This window comes from Gossypium hirsutum, chromosome A13 (genome assembly GCF_007990345.1).
Source record: "Gossypium hirsutum isolate 1008001.06 chromosome A13, Gossypium_hirsutum_v2.1, whole genome shotgun sequence".
In the NCBI taxonomy this organism is placed as follows: Eukaryota; Viridiplantae; Streptophyta; class Magnoliopsida; order Malvales; family Malvaceae; genus Gossypium; species Gossypium hirsutum.
In genome coordinates, this window is record NC_053436.1 from 56,235,228 (window position 1) to 56,261,920 (window position 26,693).

At 30.2% G+C, this 26,693-nt stretch overlaps 2 protein-coding genes and 1 non-coding gene across 7 annotated transcripts; 2 read left to right on the forward strand and 1 right to left on the reverse strand.

The window, feature by feature from the left end:
• Nucleotides 1-8,201: 8,201 nt before the first annotated feature.
• On the reverse strand, nucleotides 8,202-8,831 carry LOC107894559 (uncharacterized protein At4g02000-like). Its single transcript, XM_016819822.2, has one exon. It carries the CDS (start codon nucleotides 8,829-8,831, stop codon nucleotides 8,202-8,204), a length of 630 nt encoding a protein of 209 aa, XP_016675311.2.
• A 7,565-nt stretch (nucleotides 8,832-16,396) lies between these two features.
• Nucleotides 16,397-22,102, forward strand: LOC107893848 (choline/ethanolaminephosphotransferase 1). Of its 5 annotated transcripts, none has more exons than XM_016818954.2 (20): nucleotides 16,397-16,553; nucleotides 16,952-17,119; nucleotides 17,367-17,376; nucleotides 17,526-17,576; nucleotides 18,434-18,511; nucleotides 18,643-18,718; nucleotides 18,818-18,840; nucleotides 18,918-19,018; nucleotides 19,378-19,472; nucleotides 19,638-19,706; nucleotides 19,868-19,937; nucleotides 20,362-20,425; nucleotides 20,511-20,551; nucleotides 20,673-20,757; nucleotides 20,916-20,978; nucleotides 21,098-21,156; nucleotides 21,255-21,307; nucleotides 21,508-21,580; nucleotides 21,772-21,815; nucleotides 21,911-22,102. In XM_016818954.2, the coding sequence occupies exons 2-19, from the start codon at nucleotides 16,983-16,985 to the stop codon at nucleotides 21,791-21,793; spliced, it is 1,170 nt and encodes a 389-aa protein (XP_016674443.2). In that variant the 5' UTR covers nucleotides 16,397-16,553; nucleotides 16,952-16,982; the 3' UTR covers nucleotides 21,794-21,815; nucleotides 21,911-22,102. The 5 variants fall into 5 exon arrangements, with proteins under 5 accessions (XP_016674443.2, XP_016674442.2, XP_016674446.2 ...); XM_016818953.2 differs by having other exon boundaries at nucleotides 16,398-16,553; nucleotides 16,955-17,119; XM_016818957.2 differs by lacking the exon at nucleotides 16,397-16,553 and adding an exon at nucleotides 18,288-18,373 and having other exon boundaries at nucleotides 17,040-17,119.
• A 2,998-nt stretch (nucleotides 22,103-25,100) lies between these two features.
• Nucleotides 25,101-25,173, forward strand: TRNAF-GAA (transfer RNA phenylalanine (anticodon GAA)). The gene has a single exon. It is a non-coding gene; the product is annotated as a tRNA-Phe (tRNA).
• Nucleotides 25,174-26,693: the final 1,520 nt, after the last annotated feature.

The window sequence follows — 26,693 nt, forward strand, 5'->3', positions numbered from 1 at the left end:
ATTTCTCACATTCACACTCATTCACCACAATCGAATATGAGACTGAACCAATGCAATGCATAATAAAATCTACCCATGAACTAGCAAAACACATCTTTAATAACATTTGATGTAAAAAAGGCCATTCAGCATGATCATACACTTTACTCATATCCAATTTTAATGCCAAAAAACCTTTCCCTCTATGTTCTTTTTTGCTTAAACGTATGTAAGACTGCATATGCAAGTAGTACATTATCAGTTGTCAATCTGCCTGGGGCAAAGGCACTTTGAGCCTCATCTATACAGCAATCTAAAACTTTTTGGAAGTGGTTTGCTATCGTTTTAGAAATTATCTTATAAAGGACCGAGCATAAACTTATAGGCTTAAAGTATGATAAATTTGTGGGCTGAGCAGTTTTCAGAATGAGAACAATATTAGTAGCATTGCAAGATTCTAGAGACATACCTTCATTTAGGATACTCAGGTAGAAATTGCTCACATCAAATCCAATAATATGCCAAAATTGCTGATAGAAAATCATAGAGAAACCGTCTTTACCCGTTGCCTTCATTAGTCCCATGCTTTTCACAGTAGCAAAAATCTCCTCCTTCGTATAAGTTATCGTTACATTAATTCAAGTCCTCTGTGATTTTCCGCTCTGCTCTACTCCAAAAAGGACATGTTCCATATTTCTCACTCATTTTGAAGAGAACAAATCTTTAAAATAATTACGAGCAATCATCTCCATCTCCTCTTCTTCATGCTAGATCACGCCCAATTCATTCGCCAATCCCCTGATGTAATTAACGTGTCTTTTTAGAGACTTAAACCTATGAAAAACGATGTGTTCTTCTCCCCTATTTTCAACTAGTTTGATCGGGCCCTCTATTCCCAATATAATTCTTGTTTCTCCATCTCCTAATTTAATTGCAATTTAATATCAATAATTTCCGCAAGCGTTTCATCATCTCTTTTAGCTTCAGTGAGTAATTCCAATCTATTGTTCAGTTTTTTTGCTTTCTCGCCCCGTTTCCTTTTTATATTCCTCTCCCATTTATGTAAGGCTTCTTTGAGAGCATCCAATTCAATAAAACATCACCCGATTCAGACTCCCACACCCTACAAATAATCTCTTCACACTTGTACTAGCCCGGTTTAGACCCTATTCAGAACAGTGGTTTCAGGACCAAAAATTTGAGTCAGAAAAATATTTTAATATTATCTTCCATGTTTATAATATGTGAATTGATATTTGTGAAAATTTCGTGATTTAATTTTGTTGTTTGTGTGTTGAATTTTGAAAAAAGGACTTAATCGCGTAAAATGCAAAACTAGCATGCTTTATGTATAAGTACCTATTTGTTATGGATTTTATTATATGGAATCCTTATGTTGTAAATTAACCATTAGAATTATGCATGGACAAAAATGGACAACCATTATAAAGTGATTATATTATTTCATTAAGGTTAAAATGGTAAATTATGAACTAATGTTAATAAAATAAAATAAAACAACGAATTAGTGGCATTCATCTTGGTTTTTGCCGAAACTTGAGAAGGAAGTGTTCATCCATGAAGTTTTAGGGTTCGGCATTCTTGAAGCATAATTCGGGTATGTGTTTTGCTCGGTTTTTTATGATTTTTACGTTTTTAAGATCGTTGCTTTGTGTTCTAGCTGGCCCATATCTCAATTTTGGAAATTGATGATGATTTTGTGTTTTTTCATTGTTGAAAGCTTGATGATTTTTGTGTTTGATGATGAAAAATAAATATATGTAGTTAGATTAGTATGTTTAATTAAGTGATTTTTGATAAAAATGTCTATTTAGGACTAAATTGTAAATTTTGCAAATTAAGGGATCAAAATGTGAAATAAATGAAACATATGGGCTTATATGGACTAGGGGTAAATTCTGCCTAACATGAGTGTAGCCAAATTTTGAATATTTTGTGTTTTGTGAAATAGGAACTAAATTGTAAAAAATGTGAAATGTCAGGGGCAAAAGTGTAATTAGCCCATTTAAGTGTTTTTGGATGAATTTGGTTGAATATTTGATTAAATAATTTTAATTTATATTAATTTAGATTAAGAAAAGAGAAAATCAGATTTAGATCGGGGGAAATCTAAAGCTGTTGAATAGTCGACCCAGTCTGTTCGTCTTCGTACGAGGTAAGTTTATAAGTAAATACATGTCGTTAAATTTGATTGTATATATTATATTTGTGCCAAATTGAACTATTTGTTGTATATATGTTCAAGCTGGATGTGTTTAAGTATGGAGAAGTATTTATAAGCCTGAATCAATCGAGTTACGACGTGCGAAAGTCTCGTACAAACCTTAGGAATAGTTAGGATACATATGTCATGAAATAGGATTCAAATATGTGATTTCGTGTAAGACCACATCTGGGACATTGGCATCAATTTGTGATTTGCGTGTAAGACCATGTCTGGGACATCGGCATTGTATATGAGTTCGTGTAAAACCCTATCTGAGATAGTGGCATCGATATGTGATTGCATGTAAGATCACGTCTGGGACGTTGGCTTGTACGAGTTTTTTGATTATCCGAGTATCCTAATTAATTCCAAATGGTTCAACGGGTAATATCGAGTTAAGATCAAATGTGAAATAGAGCTAAAAGGCTAGGTATGTACTAAGTTAAATGATTGAGTAGTAAGGTAAGTATATATTTTGTATGAATATATGAAATGTGCATTATGAAAGTGAGAGTTAAATATGTTTATGAATATATGTGTATTTGGCCAAGTGGAAAATAATGCTATAGCATATGTATTGATATATGAAGTTACATGTAACGCCCCGTACCCGAAACCATTGCCGGAGTCGAACACGAGGTGTTAATAGACTTAATTCATTACTTAAACAGCTCATACAATTCATTTTAAAATTTCCAGACAAGCTGGCTAACTGCATCACAGTCGCTTTAAAAATCATATCTCGAGTTTCGAAACTCGAAATCCAATTCCGTAAATTTTTCCTGACATATATCTATCTACTAATTTTTTTCTAGAATTTTTGGTCGGGCCAATTAGTACAGTTTATTAGTTAAAGTCTCCCCTGTTTCAGGGTTCGACTACTCTGACCTCTGTGTATTACGAATCAGATATCTCCCTCTACAGAGCTTCAATGACTATTCCGTTTGTCTCTAATACAACTAGACTCAATAAGGAATCTGTACATATAAAGCATGACTTCTAATTATCTTTGTAAAATTTATGGTGAATTTACAAAGTCAGAACAGGGGATCCAGAAATCGCTCTGGCCCTGTTTCACAAAAATTTAAACATCTCATAAAATATAACTCATATACCTGTTTTGTTCCATCCATATGAAAATAGACTCATAATTCTTCAATTCCATATATTATTCATCATCTAATTGTATCTCTACTATTTTTAGTGATTTTTCAAACTCACGTCACTGCTGCTGTCTGAATCTATTTTATGTTAAATTTTACCTATTTCATGGTTTCCATGGATTAGCTAGCAATTTAGCATACATAACACCAAATATGATCATGATTAGCCATTCCAATGCCTAATCATTACCAAGCATTTGCATACCACTCAATAACCATATCATAAGACCATATATACAAAATGATTATAATGTTATACATGCTATACTCAAAATATACAAGCCATTATGCCAAGATGGTATACGGATAGTGTGAGCGAGCCTCCAACCGTTCCCGATTTCCGAGCTGGCTTGTCAAAACTACAAGGAATGAAAAGGAGGGAGTAAGCATAAATGCTTAATAAGTTCACATGCAAATAGCAAGTAACATAACCATATAAGCAAACATAAAACATCATTTGCATAATCATCACCAAGACATTCATATCACATTTTCATTTATCATCTTACCATATTGTTGTTATATCGATTTTTCAACCCGAGGGTTAAGTACATACCTGTTCAAAGTATCCATTTCACAACACTTACCAATACGTCCCTTTCATCTTGAGTATTCCTCCATTTCAGTAGAACTTTACCCGTTGAACACATCGGAATATAATTCGGATACATGGAAAGTTTGCACATAAGTGCCACATATGTAGCCAAGCCACCATGTAACCTACCCATAAGTGAACTCGGACTCAACTCAACGAGCTCGGGCGTTCGCATCCATAAGTGAACTCGGACTCAACTCAACGAGCTCGGATGCCTAGTTACATCTCTCGAACTCGGACTCAACTCAACGAGTTCGGATGCTCAACCATCCTAGTGACATGTCACTTGTATCCTAATCTATTCCTAAGGTTCAAACGGGATTTTTTCCTCGATCTCACATCTTTGCCGTCTTCCACGGAATATCGGAACCGATACTCGGTGATAGTTCATACTCATCAAGTAATTCACATAATTACATATTATTCAACAATAACCACAAAACATAACGTTTCATGATAATAATAAGCATCATATCATATAAACAACATTAAATTCCTTAAAACAACAATTATGTTACTACATTTACACATGAACTTACCTCGTATGCAAAAATGGCTACTTTTACCATTTCGTCCACAACTTGGTATTTTCCCCATTTTAGCCCGAATTTCAGTTTTCCTTGCTCTATCATTTAAAATATAGTCTAATTAGGACTCACATTATTCAAATTGACCCAAAATCATATTTTGGAAAAATTACAATTTTGCCCCTAAACTTTTGCATATTTACACTTTTGCCCCTAGGCTCGGGAATTAAACTTTATTCCTTATTTTTATGTTTTATAACATGCTGATCATTTTTCCCTTCTATGGCAACATCAAATTCTCACTCTAACATGTACTTATGACTATTAGGTATTTTTACCGATTAAGCCCTTTTGCTTGTTTTCACTTAAAACCGAGTAGCACAAGTTGTCTAACATAATTTAAAACCTCATATTCTATCATAAAACACCAAAATACACAAATTTCACCTATGGGTATTTTTCCAAATATGAACCCTAGGTTGAATTATTACTAGCATAAGCTTAATTGAGCTACCAGGACTCAAAAAACGTAAAAATCATTAAAAACGGGGCTTGGAATCACTTACTATGGAGCTTGGAAGCTTGAAACAAACCCTAGCTATGGATAACCCTTGAAATTTCGGCCTAATGAAGAAGATGGACAAAAATTGGCTTTTAATTTTGTTTTTAATTCATTTTAATAACTAAATGACCAAAATACCCTTACTACTAAACTTTCCAAAAATTCCTTCCATGTCCTAATTTTGTCCATGAACTTAAAATTGGTCAAGTTGCTATTTAAAACCTCCTCATTAATATTCCAAAACAATTTCATACTAAAAACTTCTAGAATGCAAGTTTTGCAACTTATTTGATTTAGTCCCTACTTTCAATTTAAGCACTTTAGGCATAGAATTTCATCACGAAATTTTCACACAATCATGCAATCATATCATAGACCTTAAAATAATCATAAAATAATTATTTCTATCTCGGATTTTGTGGTCACGAAACTACTATTCCGACTAGGCCCAAAATCAGGATATTACATTACAAGCTTGATAATTGTATATGTGGTTATGGTTAGTATGATTCAGTTTAATTAAGTTGAATTACGAATGTCATTGAAATGATTTATTTACTTATGACTTACTAAGCTATTCAAGCTTACTCTGTGTGTGTATGTTCTTTGTTTTATAGATTTTGGAAGCTAGTTACAAGCTCGAGGATCGTCAAGGAAACCCGTCACACTGTCGATTGCTATTTCAGTACCTTTAAAGCATGAATTTTGAACCTATGGCATGTATAGTCTAGTATTTGTTTTGGTTGGATTTGAGTTTGTAATTATTAAAGCCATATGAAAATGGCTAGAAATGATGTCTAAGCTTAAGTGATTTCAGTTATGATATATATATGTGTGAAGCGCTTGGTATGAATTGCAATTGTGGTTTGATATATTAGATGAGTAATATGTATGCTATATGTGTGTGATGTGTTTGGAATATGCGTCAGGTTTAAGGTAATGTTATGTAAAGCTCATGTTTATTCATTTGGTAAATTTGATATATGTGGTTGATGAATATATTTAGGTTATGAATAGTTAATGACTTATTATTGAGATGCATAATTTGTAACATGAATTGGTTTGAACATTGCTTATAAGGTATTTATGTATTCGGTTATGAAATGAAATATATAGGTGATATTTTGAAGTTATTTATAATTCGACTATGGTGTTTAAATCTTGTCTTCAAATGTTTAGTTATATGTTAACGTTGGATTTGTGGTACTGGACATGTGTGAACTATGTTAGGCTATGTAAATTGGATTAACAAATGTGGTTTTTGTGTTGATTTGAAATGGCATGCTTAAATGGGTAATTTGGTTTAGAATGATAATGTAAATGTATATATATATGGTTAAGGCATTGGAACTATAATGATAAGCATGAGATTTGGTTTATAGCATATTTGTATAAATATATTATGTATTGAATGTTATACAGAATGACCGAATATGAAATAATTTAGCTTGATTGTATGAATGAAATTTTGGCATGAATTAAAGCATATAAAATTAGCATATGAATTATATGTACTCTTAGTTGTTATTTGTGTTTAAAATGGCTTAAGATAACAAGGTCTTATGCACATGGTTTTGTGATTAGAAAAGAAGTATGTTTAGTTCTTAAATTATGTTAGTTTAAATGCAACCAATACCATATAAGTGAGTGATACTTAAGTTGTGTTATGGTTCATATTGTTTGGGTATAAATGTGCACCATAATGTATAATAATCAAGGTTGCATTTTTGTGTGGATGTTAATTTGGTTTTAATATGTGAACATGCTTAGATTATGAAATATTATGTTTGATATTCAACTTATGAAAAATAGTTGCTATATGTCTGGTATATGTTGTGTAATGATTTATATATATACTTGAATAAATTTTAAACATGCCAATGATAGTAATATAGTAGTTTCAATTTCAAAATTAAATAAGATAAGTGTTCTGATGAGTTTAAATTACAAAGCAAGAAATGTAGTAAATGTTTGTTCTGAACTGTGCTATATCCGGTAATGCCTTGTAACCCTAATTTGGCGACGGATACGGGTTAGGGGTGTTACAACATGAATCCTCCAAAACCCACCATACTTCAAATTTGAACTTTCTACGCCTTCTTCCGTTCTCTCCCTAGTTCGTTCGAATTAGTAGTAGACAATGGTCCGAGAAAGAATGAGGTAAATGATCAATAGAAAAATCAAGGAATAAATTTAACTAACCTATATTCATCACTCATCTGTCCAACCGTTCCCTATTATTTGCTTCCGGTAAATTACCTTTCTCCCAAGAGCACCAAGAGCTCGAAAAACCTTCATCGAATAACTAAAAATCCTTGAGCTCCTTGCGAAAGTTCTCCATGCACCTTTCTTCCCTTGGAATTCCTCCAACCTTCTCATGAGCATACAGAATCTCGTTAAAATCACCACTATTAGCCAAGGTACATCACAATTTCCCCAAAGCGCCGAAGTAGATTCTAGTTATCTTCTCTATGTCTAATGATTGGGGCTCTACAAAAACCTGTAAATCTCCATTTCAAGCTTCCATCTTCCTCTTGAATATTTGCATCAATATGATTTTTTGGAGAATCTCTGAATACTAACCAGCACATTTCCATTCCACACAGTACTAAGACCGTTTCTAGAACCTTCCGCTTGAACATCAATCTCATTCTTGAATCCACATCTTCTTCATACTTTCTCCATTCGCATCCCATCTAACTTTGTCTCCATTAAAAAGAAAGTTTGAAGATTAATAGACTTCAACATAAATTAAAGCCTTCGAATATCCCGCAAACTCTTCAATATTCAGACATTCCTCGATAAAAGTTTCATGGCTTTCGGTCTACTTACCCCTTGCTAATCATCGATATTTGATTATGGTGAGCATTATTTTGCTAAACTAAAGCTCCAAATGAATCAATAGAATAGAAACATTAGGAACCATTTCTTCAGTTCTAGGTCTTTTCTTCCCATCAACATTCACTAGTGGGCCATCTTCAACATCATGGTCCATATTGATTTGGTCCATTGAACTAGATGAACCACTTTGATTTGAAAAATCAATATTATGATATCCTTCCAAATTAAACCCCGGAATCGGGTTAATATGATTTCCAAGAACATTCATCTATTTATCCCTTTGATTACTCCCTAAATCATGTCACGTTTAATTTCTTTCCTTAAACACATCGTCCCCTTCCTCCCAAAGCCAAACATTGCTTGCAGTAATGGCCCTTCCTTTTACCACCTTCAAAGAAATACTCCATCCAAACTCCACGATTTCTCCTCTAAGATTCAATCTAGCAGGGCAAAACTTATCGTTGTGACCTAAACATCCACATAAGAAAGAAAAAAGCGTAAGCTTTTCGTACTGAAAATTTGCATAAGTTAATTTCGGTAAAGGAAGCATAATTTTCTTCTTTCTTTTCAATGGTTTCTTGACATCTATCTCTACACGAACTCTCAGATAACTCATTAACCCTTTATTCAACTGCTTCGAGTCTAATTCTAGAAATCTACCCACAAAATTGTCTAATTGCTTAGCAATAGCTTTAGAGAAAAAACCTAGGGGTAAATCATGAACTTGAACCCAGAAAGCCGAATAAATTAATGGCACCAACTTCGGATCTTCATCGTTTTTCAGCTTATGGATAATCAAAAGATAACTATTGAATGTCCAAGGACTTCCATTGACCACCCAATATACATCCAATTCATGGAAAAACTTGAATAAATATAGTCTTCCCCCAAGATTTGTAATCCGAACACCTCTGGGAGGATGCCACAGATTTGCCATTGTGGTTTTCATTACAGTGAAATGAACCACACTCGATGTTAGAAAACATCCCACCAAGCAATATTCATACGCTAACTTTTGTAAAACCGGATCAATCGATAACAAAACCACCTCTTCCTCCTCCTCCCCATCATCTGTATTGAGACCTTCCAACTCCTTTTCTATGGTGAGAAGCACTTTCAAGAGAACGAGCAGTAAAGACCTTTTTGAAAGCAACGATAAAAAGAAATTCTTAACAAAATAATAATAATGACAAAAGCGTGCTATAGATAGTAGACCAAACGTGCTACAAAGAGCAGATGACTTAGTCTTTAATAAAAATAATATTAATATTTTGGTGATGCAAATATTTTTGGTGTACAAGCTAAAGCAATTAAGTTACATTTTAGGAAAGACAGCTTATATGGCATTGTTAGAATTCTGCCATTTGGCACCTTATTATGACATGTGGATTTTGACTATATTAGGTAAATAACCAATGGAAAATTTGTACAACTTTTAATATAGCTTTGCCAATTTGCAGAATTTAAGCTGGGAATTACAAAATTATGTTCATAATTTTGATTGTACAGTTGTTGAAATCTATATATAATTATTTTATAAAAAAAATCTCATAATACATGTTAATAATGATATTCAATTTATCCAAGAGATACTGATTTCCAAGGTATAATATTAAAATTTTTATATTAATAATAAATATTTTATTGCCAAAATTGATTTTTAAAGTTAGTTTATTTGTGGAAATATATTTTTCAACTCCATCAAATTAAATGCATTAATATTTAATTTGAGAATCCTTGACTATAAGTCATGAAGCAACTATGGAAGATTAATCCCAAAAAAAAATTAATTTATAAGTTGATATTCAATATTATTAATGTGAGAAATTAAAATATGTTTTTAAAAGACTGAAATTAAGATGAAAACCCTATATTTAAGCCTAAAATCAATATCAATAAATTAGAATGAAAATGACTGTTGATTTTATTTTTTTTACCGTAAAAACCTAATATATAATCCTAAAGGCCAAAAATATCAAAACAATTTATTAATATATTTGATTCTATATGCTAATTTTCTTTTCTTTTTTTCTTAATTTTTTATATGCCACCATATCAAAATTTGAAAAGCGTAAACTATCAAAATAGTCATTTTTGTTTATCTCATGTTACACTTTAGTCGCTTATGCTTGAAATGTTACGTTTTAGTCACTTACATTAACGTGTTGTAACATTTTAATTACTAAGTCGTTAATTGTTGTTAATGGTGTAATGGTAAGCTGATGTAGCACGTTAAATCATATTTCAAACAAAAATTTTTGGTTAATTTATACAATTGTTCTCCTTTTTTTTCGTTTTGAGCAATTTAATTTTTTTCTTTTATGTTCTATTAACTTTCCTTTTCTTTTTCTTTTTTCATTCTCTTCTACTTCTTCCTCTATTTTCCTCCATTCTCCATGTCTTTTAATGCAGTTTTTCTATGTTTTCCATTTGTTAAAACAAAAAGGGAAGAAGAAAAGAAAAATGAAGAAATAAAAAGAAAAAGAAAAAAATTAAATTGTTCAAAAAAATAAAAGTATAGGGACTACTTTTAATAAGTGAAAAATATAAAATAAAATAAAAACTAAGTTAAAAGAGATGGAGAAGGGAGGAAAACAAAGCGAGAAGCTGAATAGAATGGAAAATAAAAGGAAAAAAAAAAGAAAGTTAAAAGAACATAAAAGAAAAAGAAAATTAAATTGCTCAAAACGAAAAAAAATATAGAGACCAATTGTATAATTTAACCTAAAATTATGCTAAAAAACTTTCTTTTGCTGGGAGGGTTACTTTAGCTCAGACTGTTCTGATGTCTATTCCGAGCTATCTTATGCAATCGACTTTGGTTCCTAAGGGAATTTGTGACTCAATCGAAGAGATGGAAAGACAATTTATCTGGGGTGCTTCTAATGGTAAGCGAAAAATGGCCTTAGTTGGGTGGGATAATATTTGTCAGTCGAGATCACATGGTGGCCTTGGGATTAGGAGATTGGAAGAAAAAAATAAAGTCTTTATGATGAAAATTGGATACAGCCTTGTCACTAAGACTGAAGCCCTATGGGTTAAAGTTCTCAGAGCTAAGTATGGTATTCAGGAAAATATGTCAGATTGCATTCCGAGGAGTAAATGTTCCTTTATGTGGAAGGTTGTTGCGAAGGTTTGGCCTTTATTGCGTAATAATATGATGTAGTCTATTGGGATGGGCGGTCTATCCGATGTTAGGAAGATAACTGGGTTCCTGATGTGGGACCTCTTATAAAGTATATTTTGAGCCATATAAATATTTCTACTGAGTGCAAAGTTCACGAAATGGTTTTGAGGAATGGCGCATGAAATCTTGACCTTTTTCGGGTTTGGTTTCCAGAAAAGGTTGTCCAACGCATCATTAGTGTTCCTCTGCCCTTAGAGTTAGCAAGCCCAGACACTCTCTCGGTCTAGGACTACAAGCGATGTTTTCTACATTAGAAGTGCTTATTGGATGCTTAAGAAGGATTCCTGGAATCCGAAGGACGGCATCTGAAATACAGTTTGGAAAATACTAGGCCCTCAACGAGTTAGGCAGTTCATTTGGTTACTTCTTAAACAACGACTCTTAACAAATTCTGAAAGGGTTTAGAGGGGTATTACGTAGGATGAGTCTTGCCATCTTTGTGGTCATATTATTGAGGATATTTCACATGTCCTTAGAGATTTCTCCTATGCGAAGGAAATTTGGCATCAAGTCATCCCCCCCAGTCATATTAGGCGCTTCTTTGCTTGTAATATTTCAGATTGGCTGATTTCGAATTTGTAGGTCTGTACGACCAATAACTTGAGTGATTCAGATTGGACTTGTTTCTTTGGGATAATTTTGTGGCGCATTTGGAAAAACCGCAACTTGTACATCTTTCAAGGAAAAGCTATGAATTCAGAGGAAGTCATTAGAGTTTCGTATTGCTGGGCGAAACATTTCACTTCTATTCGCAACGAAGCTTTGAAGATTAATACGCAACAGAGTCCCATTCATCCAAAGTCAGGTATGTGTGTTTACCTTAATACTGATGGTGTTGTTCACTTAGCCTCTGGTTTTTCTATTGTAGGTGGAGTAATTCGTGATAAGAGGGGGACTTGGATTTTAGGCTACAATCAGTTCTTGGGGAAATGCTCAATTGCAGTTGCTGAGCTTTGGGGCATATTGGATGGCTTAGTTTTTCTACAGAAACAAGGTTATGATGAGGTCATTATACAGTCAAACAAGTTCAAGAATGTTATATTTATTAGCAACAAGAAGACTACGAGACCAAAGAACAATCTAATAAGGAGGATCCAACAAATTCTACCCTTTAAAGAAAAATTATTCTTGAGATATGTTCCTAAAGAGGCCAATCACATAGCTGATGCGTTAGCAAAAATGGCTCTTTCAAGTGATGAAGTGTTGCACGTATTTGAGGAACCCTCTTTGGAGATTAAAGAGATCTTGAAAGAAGAAAACACTCCTAATAACTCATTTATGAATAGCAATATGTACTCTTCTGTTTTATTTATTAAAAAAATTAACCTACAATTTTTATTTGAAATGATGATTTAATATGCCACTTCAGCTTACTGTTACACTGTTAACAGTAATTAATGGTTCAGTGACTAAAATGTTACAACATTTTAACGTAAGTGACTAAAACGTAACATTTCAAACATAAGTGACTAAAATGTAATTTAAGGTAAATAAAGTGACTATTTTAATAGTTTGCCCATTTTGAAAATAATAAAAAATCTTAGATAACAAAAAAGGAAGAAGATATGAAACCTTAAAAAAAAGCCAAAAGAAAAAAACTAGTGGTTAAGGGTTCGATTATTACTCTAGATATAAAGTAGCTTAATGGAGCTATAAAACGGGAAGTATTAATCTTTGGACTTGTTCTAATAAATACTTTTAAAAACCCAAAAAAAAATCATTAAAATTGAAAGCCATTAAATCTAAATGTGTATTTATATTAATGCATTCCAAAATTTTTAAATATGATTATAATAAATATATTACCAATTTCTTACAAAATACATTAGACATTATTACATATTGAATGATGATTATTTTGAATAGCTTAAATGATAAATTTATAGACATTATAAAATTCTTAAGTAATTTTATTTTGAGCATTACTTTTTTTTTAAAGAAAATCCAGATATGTAATTGTTGTTTATTGATTTGCATCATAATATTATTTTTAATTAATTATATAATGGTTTGTTTTTATACTTTGTTTAATTCAATAATATCTATTTACAATTATCCATGCCTTAGTAATTATAAATAATGTTTGCTTAAGATATTAATTATTACTATTGAAATTACATCTAAAACTATTTATTCATTTTTATTAAAAATTTCTCACATATTTATTTAAAAAATCATTTCAGTGTGGTTAATTAACATTTTTAATTGATTTTTAAGAAAGACAAATTTTTAATTTCAAAATGATTTATATTAAAAAAATAAAAAAAATAAAAAAATTCCTATTATTATTGTTAATAGATTTTGATTAATATCTTGCTATGGCAAAACATATCTTGACTTATGGTTTTATATTTAAAATTTAAATATAAACACATATTTTCTCAATGTTTTATTTATAATATGAATTAAAATATAATAAGCTTTAAAACACAATTATTTATTTAAATATAAATGTAATAATTGCATTATTAATATGACTTTAAAAACTTTTCTCTATTGTTTTGGAAAAATCAAAATGGAAAATAATTCTTTGTTTGCCTCTACAAAATTTCAAATACTTGGTACCTACTGCTTTATTGGAAATATTTGGTTTCTATTGTTTTTAACGGAGATGAAAATATTTGGTATAACTTAATACTCTTTGTCACGAGATTGAAAATTTAGGGGAAAAAAATTGGGATTTTTGCATAATAAACATCATCACTATTTATTTAAAATGGTGTTTTTCCTTTTATAATTACGCCAATAATCTTCACTGTTTAAATCTCTTCAACAATACATTGATTTTACAGGAATACTTACTAATATTTTTTAAATAAATCAAAAAGTTTAATTTTTGTTTGAAAATTTTAATATTTTATTCACAAAAAAAATTCAAATATATTTACCTCTCAAAATATTAAAATTTTTAAAACCTATTTACACTCAATATTTTATATTAACAATAGATTTATCAAATGTTGTAAATATTATAACGTAAAAAACTTTTTAATTATATTACAGTGCGTATTGAAAAATACATATAATATATACTGGAAATTTTGTTTATCAAATAAAAAATAACACTTGAATAATACATAAATGTTAAATCTTAATTATTAATTTGATTGAGTCTTAGTTCGGTTGGCATGAGTATTGTTGTCAATGCAGGAGGGCATTATCCTCTTATTTATGGGTTGGAAAAAGGTTATGAGTAATGGTTAATTCTAAATATGATTAAAATTGTTTAAATTTTTTTTCCAATTATTAATATTTTCTTTATTTTGACACAATTCTGTTCATTTTATAACTACTGAATAGAGTTGTCATCACAAACTGCTATATTAATATTTAAAAAGAATTTTGAAATAATAGTCTGAATATTATAGTAATTGTAAATTTTAAAATGGAAAAAAGAAACTCACAATGTTAATGGGTTGGGATATTCATCCTCACACAACCCATCAACTCCTCGTCTTAGCAGTTATAAATGGCATGGCAGCTTCCTGTTGTGGGATGTATATTGAAATAGTACAAAGAATTAAATAAACAATTTATAATTGACTTTTTTTAGAGATATAATTGACTTATTAAGTGTTAAATTTTTTGGAATAAAGTAACATCCAGTCCCGGTAAAAAAAAAAGTTATCTTAGTCCCTAAAATTTTTCATATTAATTCCAAAATGTAGTAATTTTTATCAATTTAATCACTCAACTTGAATTCCATCTAATGTGATAATACAAGACTTTGAAATTAAGTCATACCAATCTAAAGATTTTAAAAAGTTTTTGTACTTTTTAGATTTTATATAAAATTTAAAAAAAATAAATTAGACGATTAATGTGACATAGTCTTAAAATGCCACTTCATCACACTTAATGAAATTCAAGTTCATGGATCAAATTGGAAAAAACTTCCATGTTTCAAGACTAATGTGCACAAAAAAATAGTTTTAGAGATCAAGTTGAGAAAAAAATCCCAAATTCAAGGATTAAATATTGTTTTATCCCTTTTTCTCTCTATTATATTCCTTTTATGTATAGTGTACTAAAGAGTTAAAAATCAGAATGTTAAATTCTGCTATAACCCTTGTGCTATATGTAAGTTGTGGATTTAGTCATTATACTTTAGTTTGATCATTTCTAGTCCCTATGCTTTCCTAATTTTAGAATTTCAATCTTGATCAAATGGTAACTATTAAATTCATTAAGTTCTACTATTTTTAAAATTGTACGTGGTAAATATATTATCAAATATGTAATGTCGTATTAAGCTTCCATTTTCACGTATTGCTCACAAAAAAGTCAAATGATGAATTTAATAATTGTCGTTTACGTCAAGATTAAAATTTCAAAAAGTATAGGGATTAAGAATGATCAAATTAGAGAAAATTAAATAAATCTACAATTTTATGCATAGTATAAGAATAATAGTAGAATTTTAGCGAAATGAATTTAATTATTATTATTTAGATCATGATTAAAATTTTAAAATTTGTAAAGTAAAGAGACTAAATTAACTAGTCCAAAAAGTATAAAGAATAAAATTTATCAATTTAAAATATAAAAATTAAATCCGTGCTAAATTTAACTAAATAAAAAATAAAATCTTTTTTAAAAAATGTTTGTAGGGTTGTTATTCATTTACTCAATCTTACCACTTTTTCATAATCTAATTAGTAATTTTTTTTATATAGGACTCATCAAACAAAAACAAAAGAAACATACTGCATGCATTCGAATACGATTCCCGGTCCATTATAGCAGCTTTTATATTATATATTTTTCTATCTAATAAAGTGAGATCATTTTTCCTTTTGGGACGCTTTTATTTTATTAAATTAATAAATGTAAACCCCTTCACAAAATAATTTTAAAAACCCATCTCTATAAATTAAGATATTATTATCAATACAAAAAAACATGAATTTGAGTATATTAAAGTATATTATTTTATTATTTATGAGTTAAAAATAAGTTATGAAATTTTAATCATTATATAAAAAAAGAGTAAATATAATAAGAATATATAATAAATTATTCAAAAAAATATTATAGTCTTTAAAAAATCGGACCAAAATAAAATTGAATCAAACTGAATTTTTCACTAATACAGAATAATGGTTATTTTAATATTATTTTCATTAATTTATATATAAAATTTATTTTCGATTTTCTTCAACTCTAATCCAAATAAACTTTTAATAATAATAATAATAATAATAATAATAAAAGACAATAAAATAAAATTCCCTTTGATTCGCTATTCTGTTTTTGACTTTTATTTTGCCCCCTTTCTCTCTGTTTTTTCCTTTTCATTTGAATTAATATAAATTATTAAAACTGTTTTTTTTTCTTCTCTCTTCGTTACTGCTACGTTCGTTTGAAAGGCGGGAGAGAACCGAAAAGAAAAAGAAATCCATTGCTTTATATTGATCAGAAGCCACAATCCTTTAAGATTTAATTTTCTCGTTTGATCTCTGTTTCAAATAGGTATACAAAAAACTATCTTCTTCTTTTTTTTAATAATTTTTCTTTCATTGTTCTGTTTTTATTGTTTCCCTTTTAAGTCGCAGCTCTCTATTTTTTTTTTGAATGATTCTTTTCCTTACTTTTCAAACAGAATATGTTTATTTCATGATCGATAGTAACCCATCTTTTCATACTCTGTTTTTTTTTTCAAATGATTTCTTAAGGTTTGTTTTAGCAGAAATTTTAATCTTTTTGCAGTCCAAAAAATAACTACTTGAAGGTTTGTTTAAATTCATGTCATTGGAGTTTTTTCGATTGTTTCCCTTGATTGTTCAAAAAAAGTGTTTTGTGTCATTTTCATTTACATCCAATTGTTTTCTTACAGAAATCAGATAAATTTTTGTATTCTTCATGTTTAGCAGGTCTTGGAAATTTTGTCAAAAAGGAAGAATGGGGTATATAGGGGCACATGGTATAGCGGCTTTGCATAGATACAAATACAGTGGTGTGGATCACTCTTACCTTGCTAAATATGTATTACAACCCTTTTGGAACCGCTTTGTTAACTTCTTCCCTCTTTGGATGCCGTAAGTTCTGCCGTGATTTGAATACTCATATTTTGTCACATTTTTTTCTTTGCTATTTCCTTTAAAGAACTGATTCTATCTATACCTGTATGGACTACTTCATGCTTGTACATGCAATCGGATTATAGGTTTTAATGACTATATTATGCTTGGATTTTAAACATTTGGCACCTTTAGTGATGTTTTTCTGGCACTAATAAATTTATGTTTGTTTATGTGCATGTTTCCGGCTTGGCATTTCCACCAGACCAAACATGGTATGTAATGCTTAAGTACTCTTAAATTGTGATTTTCATTTTTCACTGTACATGCAAGCTTGCTGGTACATATACGTGTAACAGAATGCATATTCATGTAGTACCTATCTTATTTTGTTACTAATTTGTTTATGCTTTTCTTCCTTAAGATAACACTTACAGGGTTTATGTTCTTGGTTTTGTCTGCACTGCTCGGTTATGTGAGTGGGAATCTCTCTCTCTCTCTCTCTCTCCCCTTATTTTCTTCAATGTTATATTTATTTTATTTCTGTCACAAGTTAAGCACTTTTCCTTTTGACTCAAGGTATTATAACTTTTCTGCAAGTTTTGATATTATACCGATTTTCTGCAAATTATATTTCATTAATCATTTTGGGAAAACACTGACGTTAATCCTTCGTTTCCAATTCCTTTTTACCAATGAACATCTCATGTTCAGATCAAAGGAGATGAGAAGTGTGTTCTATATTCTGTACTTTCTAACCATTTCCTTACGTGTGGTAGGTTGAATGTTACTTGAACAGATTGATAAACTGGATTTCTTTACCAAATATGATAGCTTTTGTAATCATGATGTTTTTTTCATTGACATAGAATGTATTAGACATAGAATGTATTAGTTAAAAAAAAGAGCTTAAAGGCTAGGTGACTTTAAACAATGAGAAAGGTATTTACATGACTTAAGTATGTTGGTCTAACCTTGAAGAACCATAAATTCTGCATTGTAATTTGTATGTAAATGATTTAAACGATTGAAGGTATTGGTGTCACTTGAGTATGTTGATTTAACCTGCAAGAACCATAAATTCTCTTTTCTTTTTCTCATGCATTTGCATTTTATTATAGAATAAATTTTGTTTCTTATTTCTGTATTAGATACACAATTAATGTTGCCTTGCTTGTCTGTTTAGTTTGTGTAGTTCTCAGGGATAACCATAAAGTTCAGGAAACATTTTGGTTATGTGTATGATTGTATCTTCGAAGGCTCCGGAGAATGGTACATGTTCTTTTGCTATTATCTTTCCATTCAATTCTTTTATTTGTATTACTGTTTCAGGTTTATTCCCCTCGCTTGGATTCACCTCCACCAAGATGGGTTCATCTTGCACACGGGTTGCTTCTATTTTTGTATCAGGTTTATACCTCCACCTTATTCTTTCTTTATGTCCTTGGTGTTTGGGGAAGGGGGATGAGCGTGAATGTCTTCTCTCTGGCAATGTATTGAAAGTATGGGATCTTTTTCACATATTAGTAATTACCTGCTAGACTTTTGATGCTGTTGATGGGAAACAAGCTAGACGAACAAACTCCTCGAGTCCACTTGGAGAACTTTTTGACCATGGTAAGTTCACTTTATAATCTCTTCTTTCCATCCTTTGCTATTTTTATTAGAAAATTTTCTGATGGAGTAATTATTTTTGGTGGTCTTGAAATATTGCAGGGTGTGATGCACTTGCATGTGCGGTATGTATTTAACTTGTTTCATTACATAACAATGTCTAATAAAATTCCGCCATTATACAATATTGATTCTTTTTCAGTTCGAAACCATGGCTTTTGGGAGCACTGCCATGTGCGGAGGGGACAGTTTCTGGTTCTGGGTAATTTCATCTATACCATTTTATGGAGCTACATGGGAACAGTAAGTTATCAAAAGTGTAATTTAGTTTTGTATTTTGTATTCCTTCTAAGAAATCCAGCCATACACTTTGCAGTTCTTCAATTACTTGGTTTATTCTATAGAGGGTTTATAAATTTTGTTTTCAATCTCTTTTTATCAAACTTTATTCAATGTTAGGTAATTTTTTGAAAGGATTTTGTGATAACTTCGTGATGGATATTTGAGGTATTCTAAATATTCTGTTTGATATGTATTCCTCTTGAATGTCTCCATCCTTTCTACATAAAATTTTAGAAGGGAGTTTCTAATGTGGTTTTTGTAGCATGCAGTGGAACGTTCTTTTACCAATGCTGATACTTCTGTTGTGTCATTTTCTGCAGCTATTTCACCAATGCACTTATCCTTCCTGTTGTCAATGGGCCGACTGAGGGTCTTGCGTTGATTTATGGATTGCACTTTATGACAGCAATTGTTGGTATGTTTCCTCACTCGATGTTATGGGGGTGCCTTTGACAGTCTGTACTAAACCTTTATATTACTTGTGTTCCACGTATAAAAAATTTGAAACTTCTTTTGAATTCTTTTTTTCTATTATTATTGTTTTTCACGTTTTATGATTGCTTACCTTTTTCCCCTCAAGGTGCCCAGTGGTGGGCTCAGTCATTTCAGCAATCGATACCCTTCTTGAGTTGGATACCTTATGTTAATGGTAAGTTCTTTGTTTAAGAAAGGGTTAGCACCTTATATTGGATTTCTTGTTGCTTTGCCATTTTTCTTTGACTATTTTATTCACCTTATATTGGATTTCTTGTTGCTTTGCCATTTTTCTTTGACTATTTTATTACATATTCACCTTCTTTTTTTTTCCAGAACTTCCAACATATAAAGCTGCTGTGTATTTGTTGACACCGATTGCTATTTTACCTACAGTGGCTTGCAAGTAAGTGGTTATCTGCATCCTAAATGGTCAAAATTTACTTCAGCTTTCATGGCTGAAGCTTCTTATAATTTCTATTTGGCACTCTTGTAGTTTCACGCTAGTGCTTTGAATTACTTATTCTTTGACCTTTAGTGGAAAACTGTCCACTTTAGTAGTCCAATGTGAGAGCTGAAGCTTCTCATGCTTTCATTTTTGGCTTCTTGTTGGCTTGTAGCCTTATACTAGAGCTATCTAATTGCATTGTCATTATCAATTCCCCTTTTGTTTTCAACTCATAGCTTCATGTGTAATGCAGAGGCCAAGGTTTCTATGCATGAGACCACCTTGTTTTAGTCCATCCTGCATTTATTTTTTGTTCATAGTACTGCTGTCTTTTAGTGTCCGCATAAGCTTCTCTTATGTACTTGTGTGGTTGCTATTGCAGTATAAGCAATGTCCATAAGATCGTTAAGGCAAGAAAAGGAAGCATGTTACTGGCATTAGCAATGGTAATTCTGTAAATTCATTGTGTTTCTTTCTTCCTTCCATGTATGCTTAAATGATTAATCGGTGTTTTCTGTTCTTTCTTGTCAGCTTTATCCTTTTGTTGTACTCATGGGAGGAGTGCTCATTTGGTAATTTGAGTTTGTCCTCTTTTCTTAAAACAACGTTCACCTTCTTTCTTTCTTCTTTTGTTGCATATTGGCCTTACATGGACTTTATTCCTTTTTTTTTTTTTTTGTTCTTGCCATGAAGGGATTATTTGTCGCCCTCTGATGTTATGGGAAATTATCCTCATTTAGTTATACTGGGAACAGGACTTGCATTTGGGTTCCTTGTGGTAAGGTTTGCTTGTCTGTTGATGAGAATCTTCTAATACTTTTGAATTCCTAGTTTGTGAAAAAAAAAAAATTGATATCCAGTGATTTAAATTCTTTAATGTGCCTTGTACTCTTCGTGACTGGAATCAGTATCTTTAAATGAAAATGGTTTTGACAGGGACGGATGATTTTGGCTCACCTGTGTGATGAACCCAAGGGACTGAAAACTAACATGTGCATGGTAAGTAGCATTGTTATAAAAAAATGGGAAAAACGAATGTTATTTTTATTTCAACTACATTTTTGATGGACCTGATTACATGGTTACAAAATGGTTTACTGTTCTCTGTTTATTTGCAGTCACTCTTGTATCTTCCATTGGCAATTGCAAATGCTCTTACAGCAAGATTAAATGATGGGTAAGTGTGCTGGATTTCGATTTCTAACCACATTAATTGCAGTTCCAGTTTTAGCTGTTGTTTCTGAAGAACATGAATCTAATCTTATTTTTCTGCAGTGTTCCTTTAGTTGATGAGTTTTTGGTTCTTCTTGGTTACTGTGTATTCACAGGTATGACCACTGTCATTTTAGTTTGGAAGTAAACAAATATTGTACTCTTAAGCGGTTTTGTTCATACATCGATTTAATGTTGAACTGATTTTGGTATCGAGATTGAGATCTTTTCTCTTGATGTTTCTTTAACATATCGATTTGTATGCTGTAACATTTTTTTGCCTAACATTTCTCTCTTGTGTTTTTTGGTCAAATAGGATCACTCTACTGTCACTTTTCCACATCAGTTATCCATGAAATCACGACAGCTTTGGGAATTTATTGCTTTAGGTGAGGAATACTTTACTGTCCATCATGGAATGTACTTTGCAGTGATCTAAATGGCCCTCATAAAATAAGGTTTTAAGGCTCCTAAAGTGTAGCAAACATTAGTCCCCTGCTCTCTGCACTTTCTTTTCTTCGGGTCCGTTTCTGCGAAAATTCAGTGTTCTAATCATAGTATTCCTTGCTTAAAATAACAGGATAACTCGGAAAGAAGCTTAAACATCGGTGATGCTTATCTGGGGTAATGTTATTTTTAACTGTGATTATAAGATCACGATTCGTTGCAGAGTTGAAGTTTCTGACACTTGCTTTTCACAAATGTTGTGGTTCATACAGGTGCGGAATCGGAGCACTGGCATAGTGATTCAATATGTTAGCAAATTCATTGTGATGTATACATTGATGATTGATCTTTATATAAATCTAGTTCCAGTTCCAAACCATTGATAAATGATTTATTGAAAGATTAGGGAAATTTTGTTATGTAAAACTCTTTTCATCTATGACTTGAATGTATGAATAATGGTAGACATCCGGACTAGAATTGAAGTTTTTGTATCATATACTGCAAAGAAAAAAGAGGTGCATCCTAAGGTGCTTGCATTTGCATATAATGTAGCACCTGATGGGAACTGTTGCCAAAAATTGTTTTTTATCCAAATTGTCAATATCATATCAATTTTTATCATTAAATGACAAGTAATTTTTATTTCAACAACAGTAAATGACAATAATTATGTATTTTTTTCTTAAAGTTAGACTGTAATTTTACTTGACACAATTAAATAAAGTTAAAGGTTAAAGGGTCAACAAGTCTTCTAATAAAAAATGAAAAAAAAAGTAAATTAATTGTTGTGAAAAAAGTACACTCAACTTCAAAAATATCAATTGGCCCCTTCTATTAATGAAAATAATTAATTGATCAGTTTGACCGTTAACTATGCTGATGTCACTAACAAAAACCACCATAAGTTGCCACGTGTGATAGTATTTCTGATATGACATGTCACATCGGTAAATAATAAAAAACTTTAAAAAATTAAAAAAATAAAAATATACATAAATGATTTCCAAAGTTATTCTACTAAAAAAATTATAAATTATAAAAAATTCTTTGTAATTATAAAAAATTATTTAAAATATATGAAAATTTTTGAAGTCGTAAAAACTCAAAAAATTTATCATTTATTCTTAGTGTATATATTATTACATAATTACTGTGTAAAAACTCAAAAAAATTTATTCAAATAAGAAATTAAGACTTTTATGTTAAGTACTTAGAGATAACAATATAAAATTTTGAAAGATCATAATTAAAAATTTTAGGTTAAAACAGAAAAAGTTCAAAAAATTTATACAAAAGTAGGATTCCACGATGAATTGAAATATGGACAAAATATTTTGTAATTATAAAAATTCAAATAATGTTTAATAAAATTAAATTTTTTAAGTTTTTTCATATTTCATTTTCTTAGATAACTTTCACAACTTTTTATTAATTATTAATATTTTTAATAATTTTTAAACTATTTTATAGTTTTAAACTCATCTCGAATGAATCTAGACAAATAATTATCTAAATTCAACTGAATCAGGACAAATTTGTGTCCAGGTACATTCTAAATACACTTTTTCATTATGTTTTTTATGTTTTCTTTTATAGTTTTTTCATTCTTCTGAATTTTTTCATATTTGATTTTTAATAATTTTCTAAGAATTATTAATATTTTTATAGTTTCTAAAAAAAATTTTGTTTTACGTTCATCTAAAATAAACATGGACGTTTAAGTGTCAATTATTTATCCAAATACATTCAACATACACATTATTATTTTTTAAGATAATTTAATTTTTTTTTTAAAAATATTTATATTTATTTTTTTTATGTGACACAAAACATCAATATAGTGTCATGTCACAGCTTCCGGTGACTTACATCAACCACATTAATACGATTAATGATCAAATCAATCAATTGAAAGGTTAACTAATATTTTATTAAATTCACTTAAGCTCAACAAACTCAATTTTTCATAAAAACTAAGATTAATTTTTTTCACGGAAGATTTTTTTTCTTCTTACCTTTTAGCCATGGTTATCATCAACAACTCACAATCATTATATCATTAAGGGTAATCTATAAAAATAGTTACTTTTGTTTGCCTCAGGATATATTTTAGTCACTTATGTTTGAAATATTACGTTTTAGTCACTTATGTTATTATTTTGTTACGAAGTGATCACTTTACCGTTAAGTTCCGTTATCTCTCTAACGGTAATCCTACGTGACAGTCCAACTAGATTTTAAGTGTTAACTTGGATTTCTAAATGGGATGAAAATAGATTCTTAATTAAAAAATTTAATTAATTAAAATTTTTAAACCTAAACCTTAACTAAAAAAACTGTTCATCTCTTCTTTTTAATTTTTCTTCCATGTCTTCTTTTTTTCAATGGTTTTTTTTTTCCTCATTTAACTGGAAAAACTATTATTAAGATCAAAATAGTTGAAATCAAATTGAATGCTTCATAAAGATAGATTCAATGGAGGGTTCAAGTATGTCTTCTTTGCATTCCTCTATCTCTTTTATTCAATACTGAAAAATAAAAGATTAGATTTTTTATTGTTTAATGAAAACCCTAAATTAAAATTTTTGATATTTTCTTCTACTTTTTGAAATTGTTTGTAAACATGTATTTTATTTTGCGTCACTAGACATACCACAAAATGCAGCTAGAAACATGTTATAATGAACATGTATCATTCAAGCTAATTTTAAATTTTTCAGAAAAGGGTTGTTACTTTCATTGTTCTTGTTCCTAAGAATTATATTTTCTAGTTCTTTCACAATTCTTGAATAATTGGTTTCTCAATCAAATTTTTCTGATCTGAATCAACTTGTATATTCACAATCTCTTTGTGAGTATTCCAGATTATTCTTTCTTATTGTTGATTTCAACTATTTTGATCTTAATAATAATTTTTCTAGTCAAATGAAAAAATCCATTGAAAAAATAAGAGACAGAAGAAAAATTAAAAAAGGGAGATGAACAATTTTTTTAGTTAATGTTTAAGTTTAAAAATTTTAATTAATTAAAATTTTTAAATTAAAAATTTATTTTCATCCCATGTAGAAATCCAAGTTGGCACCTAAAATCTAGTTGGACTGCCACCTAGGATTACCGTTAGAGAGATAACGGAACTTAACGGTAGAGTGATCACTTCGTAACAAAATAATAACATAAGTGACCAAAACGTAATATTTTAAACATAAGTGACTAAAATGTAACCTGAGGCAAACAAAAGTGACTATTTTTGTAGATTACCCTATCATTAATATATATTTAATCAGTTTTTTTATATAATATAAATATATATTAATTTCTTTCGTTACCAAATAAAATATATCAATTAAGAGATATAAGGATGTTATAACACAAAACCGATTAAAAATAGTCGTAGACAAGATTAATTGTAAATTTGTCTATGCAATATCCGTTAAAAAAAGATGTTTAAAGTGACATCTTGCGGGGATAGCTCAGTTGGGAGAGCGTCAGACTGAAGATCTGAAAGTCGCGTGTTCGATCCACGCTCACCGCAAATTTTGTTTCGGCTGAGCCAAGTTTAGTGCTTTTTGGAATAGTATTTTTAAACCAAAATGGGCCAAGACTAGCCCATTTTTAAAACCCGCAGCATCCACTTTTTTCTCTTTTTGATTGGGAATTCTCAAAATATGATTAAGAAACATTAAAATTCGTGGACAAAATTAATATTTAGCTACATATAATAGAAGTATATTATTGAGAAATGAAGTTTCAAATCCCTTAAATCAATTTATAGAAATGATCAAATCTATTACTTTAAACTTTGTTAAAAATTAATTTCTTTTGTTAGAAACATATTTTAAATAATTAAAATTAAAAGACAAGTAAACCTTAAAAAGAAAAGAAAGAACCCCTGAAAACAACAAAATGGCATCAAGAGTGGACTGATAATTGGTTCAAATCTAGAAATTATTGAAGAAGAAAATTGAAGTAAATTTCGGTTTAAAATGGGCCAATATTGGACTTTTGCCATTTAACTTATCGAATCAACTTAGGAATAGTCCACTTTACTGTTCATTCATTTTTTTTTTATGTAAAACAAATAGATAAGATGTCCTCTGTTAACTAATAATATTCAGCGAACTCTCTGTAAATTGCAGCAAACTTTCATTCTTGTTAAAAAAGAAAATTTAATTTAGTTAAATAAACTTTCATTCTTTATTTTTTTGCTAGCATCCATTGTTCAACTTATTCTCTTTGTCATTAAATTTAACAAAAACCCAACAAAGAAAGAAACATAAAAGAACAGTAAAGAGGAAAAAAAATTTAATGAATGCATATGCCATTAAAATGATATATAAGTGAGTTGGGAGCCTTACATTTGTTAGTTACTTGATAAGCAAATAAAATAGATTGAGTGTTAAATTGAAAGAAACCGTAAGTTGGCCGCTTCTACTAAAATCAGGAAAAATTTAGTGGCTAATTTGGACATAGTTAAGTTTCAATTTTGGTTCGGTTAAATGAGAACCAACTGGTTCTTTAGTGGGAGACAAAATGATTACTAATAGATTGTTTGATAAGGTTGAAGACCATGCGTGAAGGTCTACAAATAGCTAAGAAGTGAATTCTCGGAGTGAATTCTTCTCAATTTTGCTTTTTTTTCTTCTCTTCTTCATCTTCTTCTTTGGTTCACCTGAAGAAGAGATAATTACGGGAAGCTCTGCTTGGAGCGATGATTATGAGGTTTGAGTTGAATAAGTAGGGAATCCAGTGAGCTGGTAAGGTTCTAAGTCTTTTGATGTTCGTCAGTTTAAAAAATAAAGTTAAGAATTTTCAGAACCTTTGAGGGTTCTGCATATTTTTGGAAATTGAATTTTTAAGCTGGAATGTTAAGTTTGATTTATAACTTTGGTTGTCATGCTTAACTGCCAGGAGAATGGAATCACTAACTTTCAGAAAAGCTAAGATGATGAGGCAAAGAAACATCAGATGAGTTTCTATACTCCATACGTGAATGTGCCTTGAATGCTATATTACTTGTATGACCTTTGCTGTTTGAGAATGCTTGTATGCATA

Coding starts and splice junctions, on each gene's coding strand:
- LOC107894559 (XM_016819822.2), bottom strand. CDS start 8,831: ATGGCAAATCTGTGGCATCCTCCCAGAGGTGTTCGGATTACAAATCTT.
- LOC107893848 (XM_016818954.2), top strand. CDS start 16,983: ATGGGGTATATAGGGGCACATGGTATAGCGGCTTTGCATAGATACAAA. Junction 19,019..19,377: donor TATGGAGCTACATGGGAACA/GTAAGTTATCAA, acceptor CATTTTCTGCAG/CTATTTCACCAATGCACTTA. Junction 21,157..21,254: donor ACAGCAAGATTAAATGATGG/GTAAGTGTGCTG, acceptor ATTTTTCTGCAG/TGTTCCTTTAGTTGATGAGT.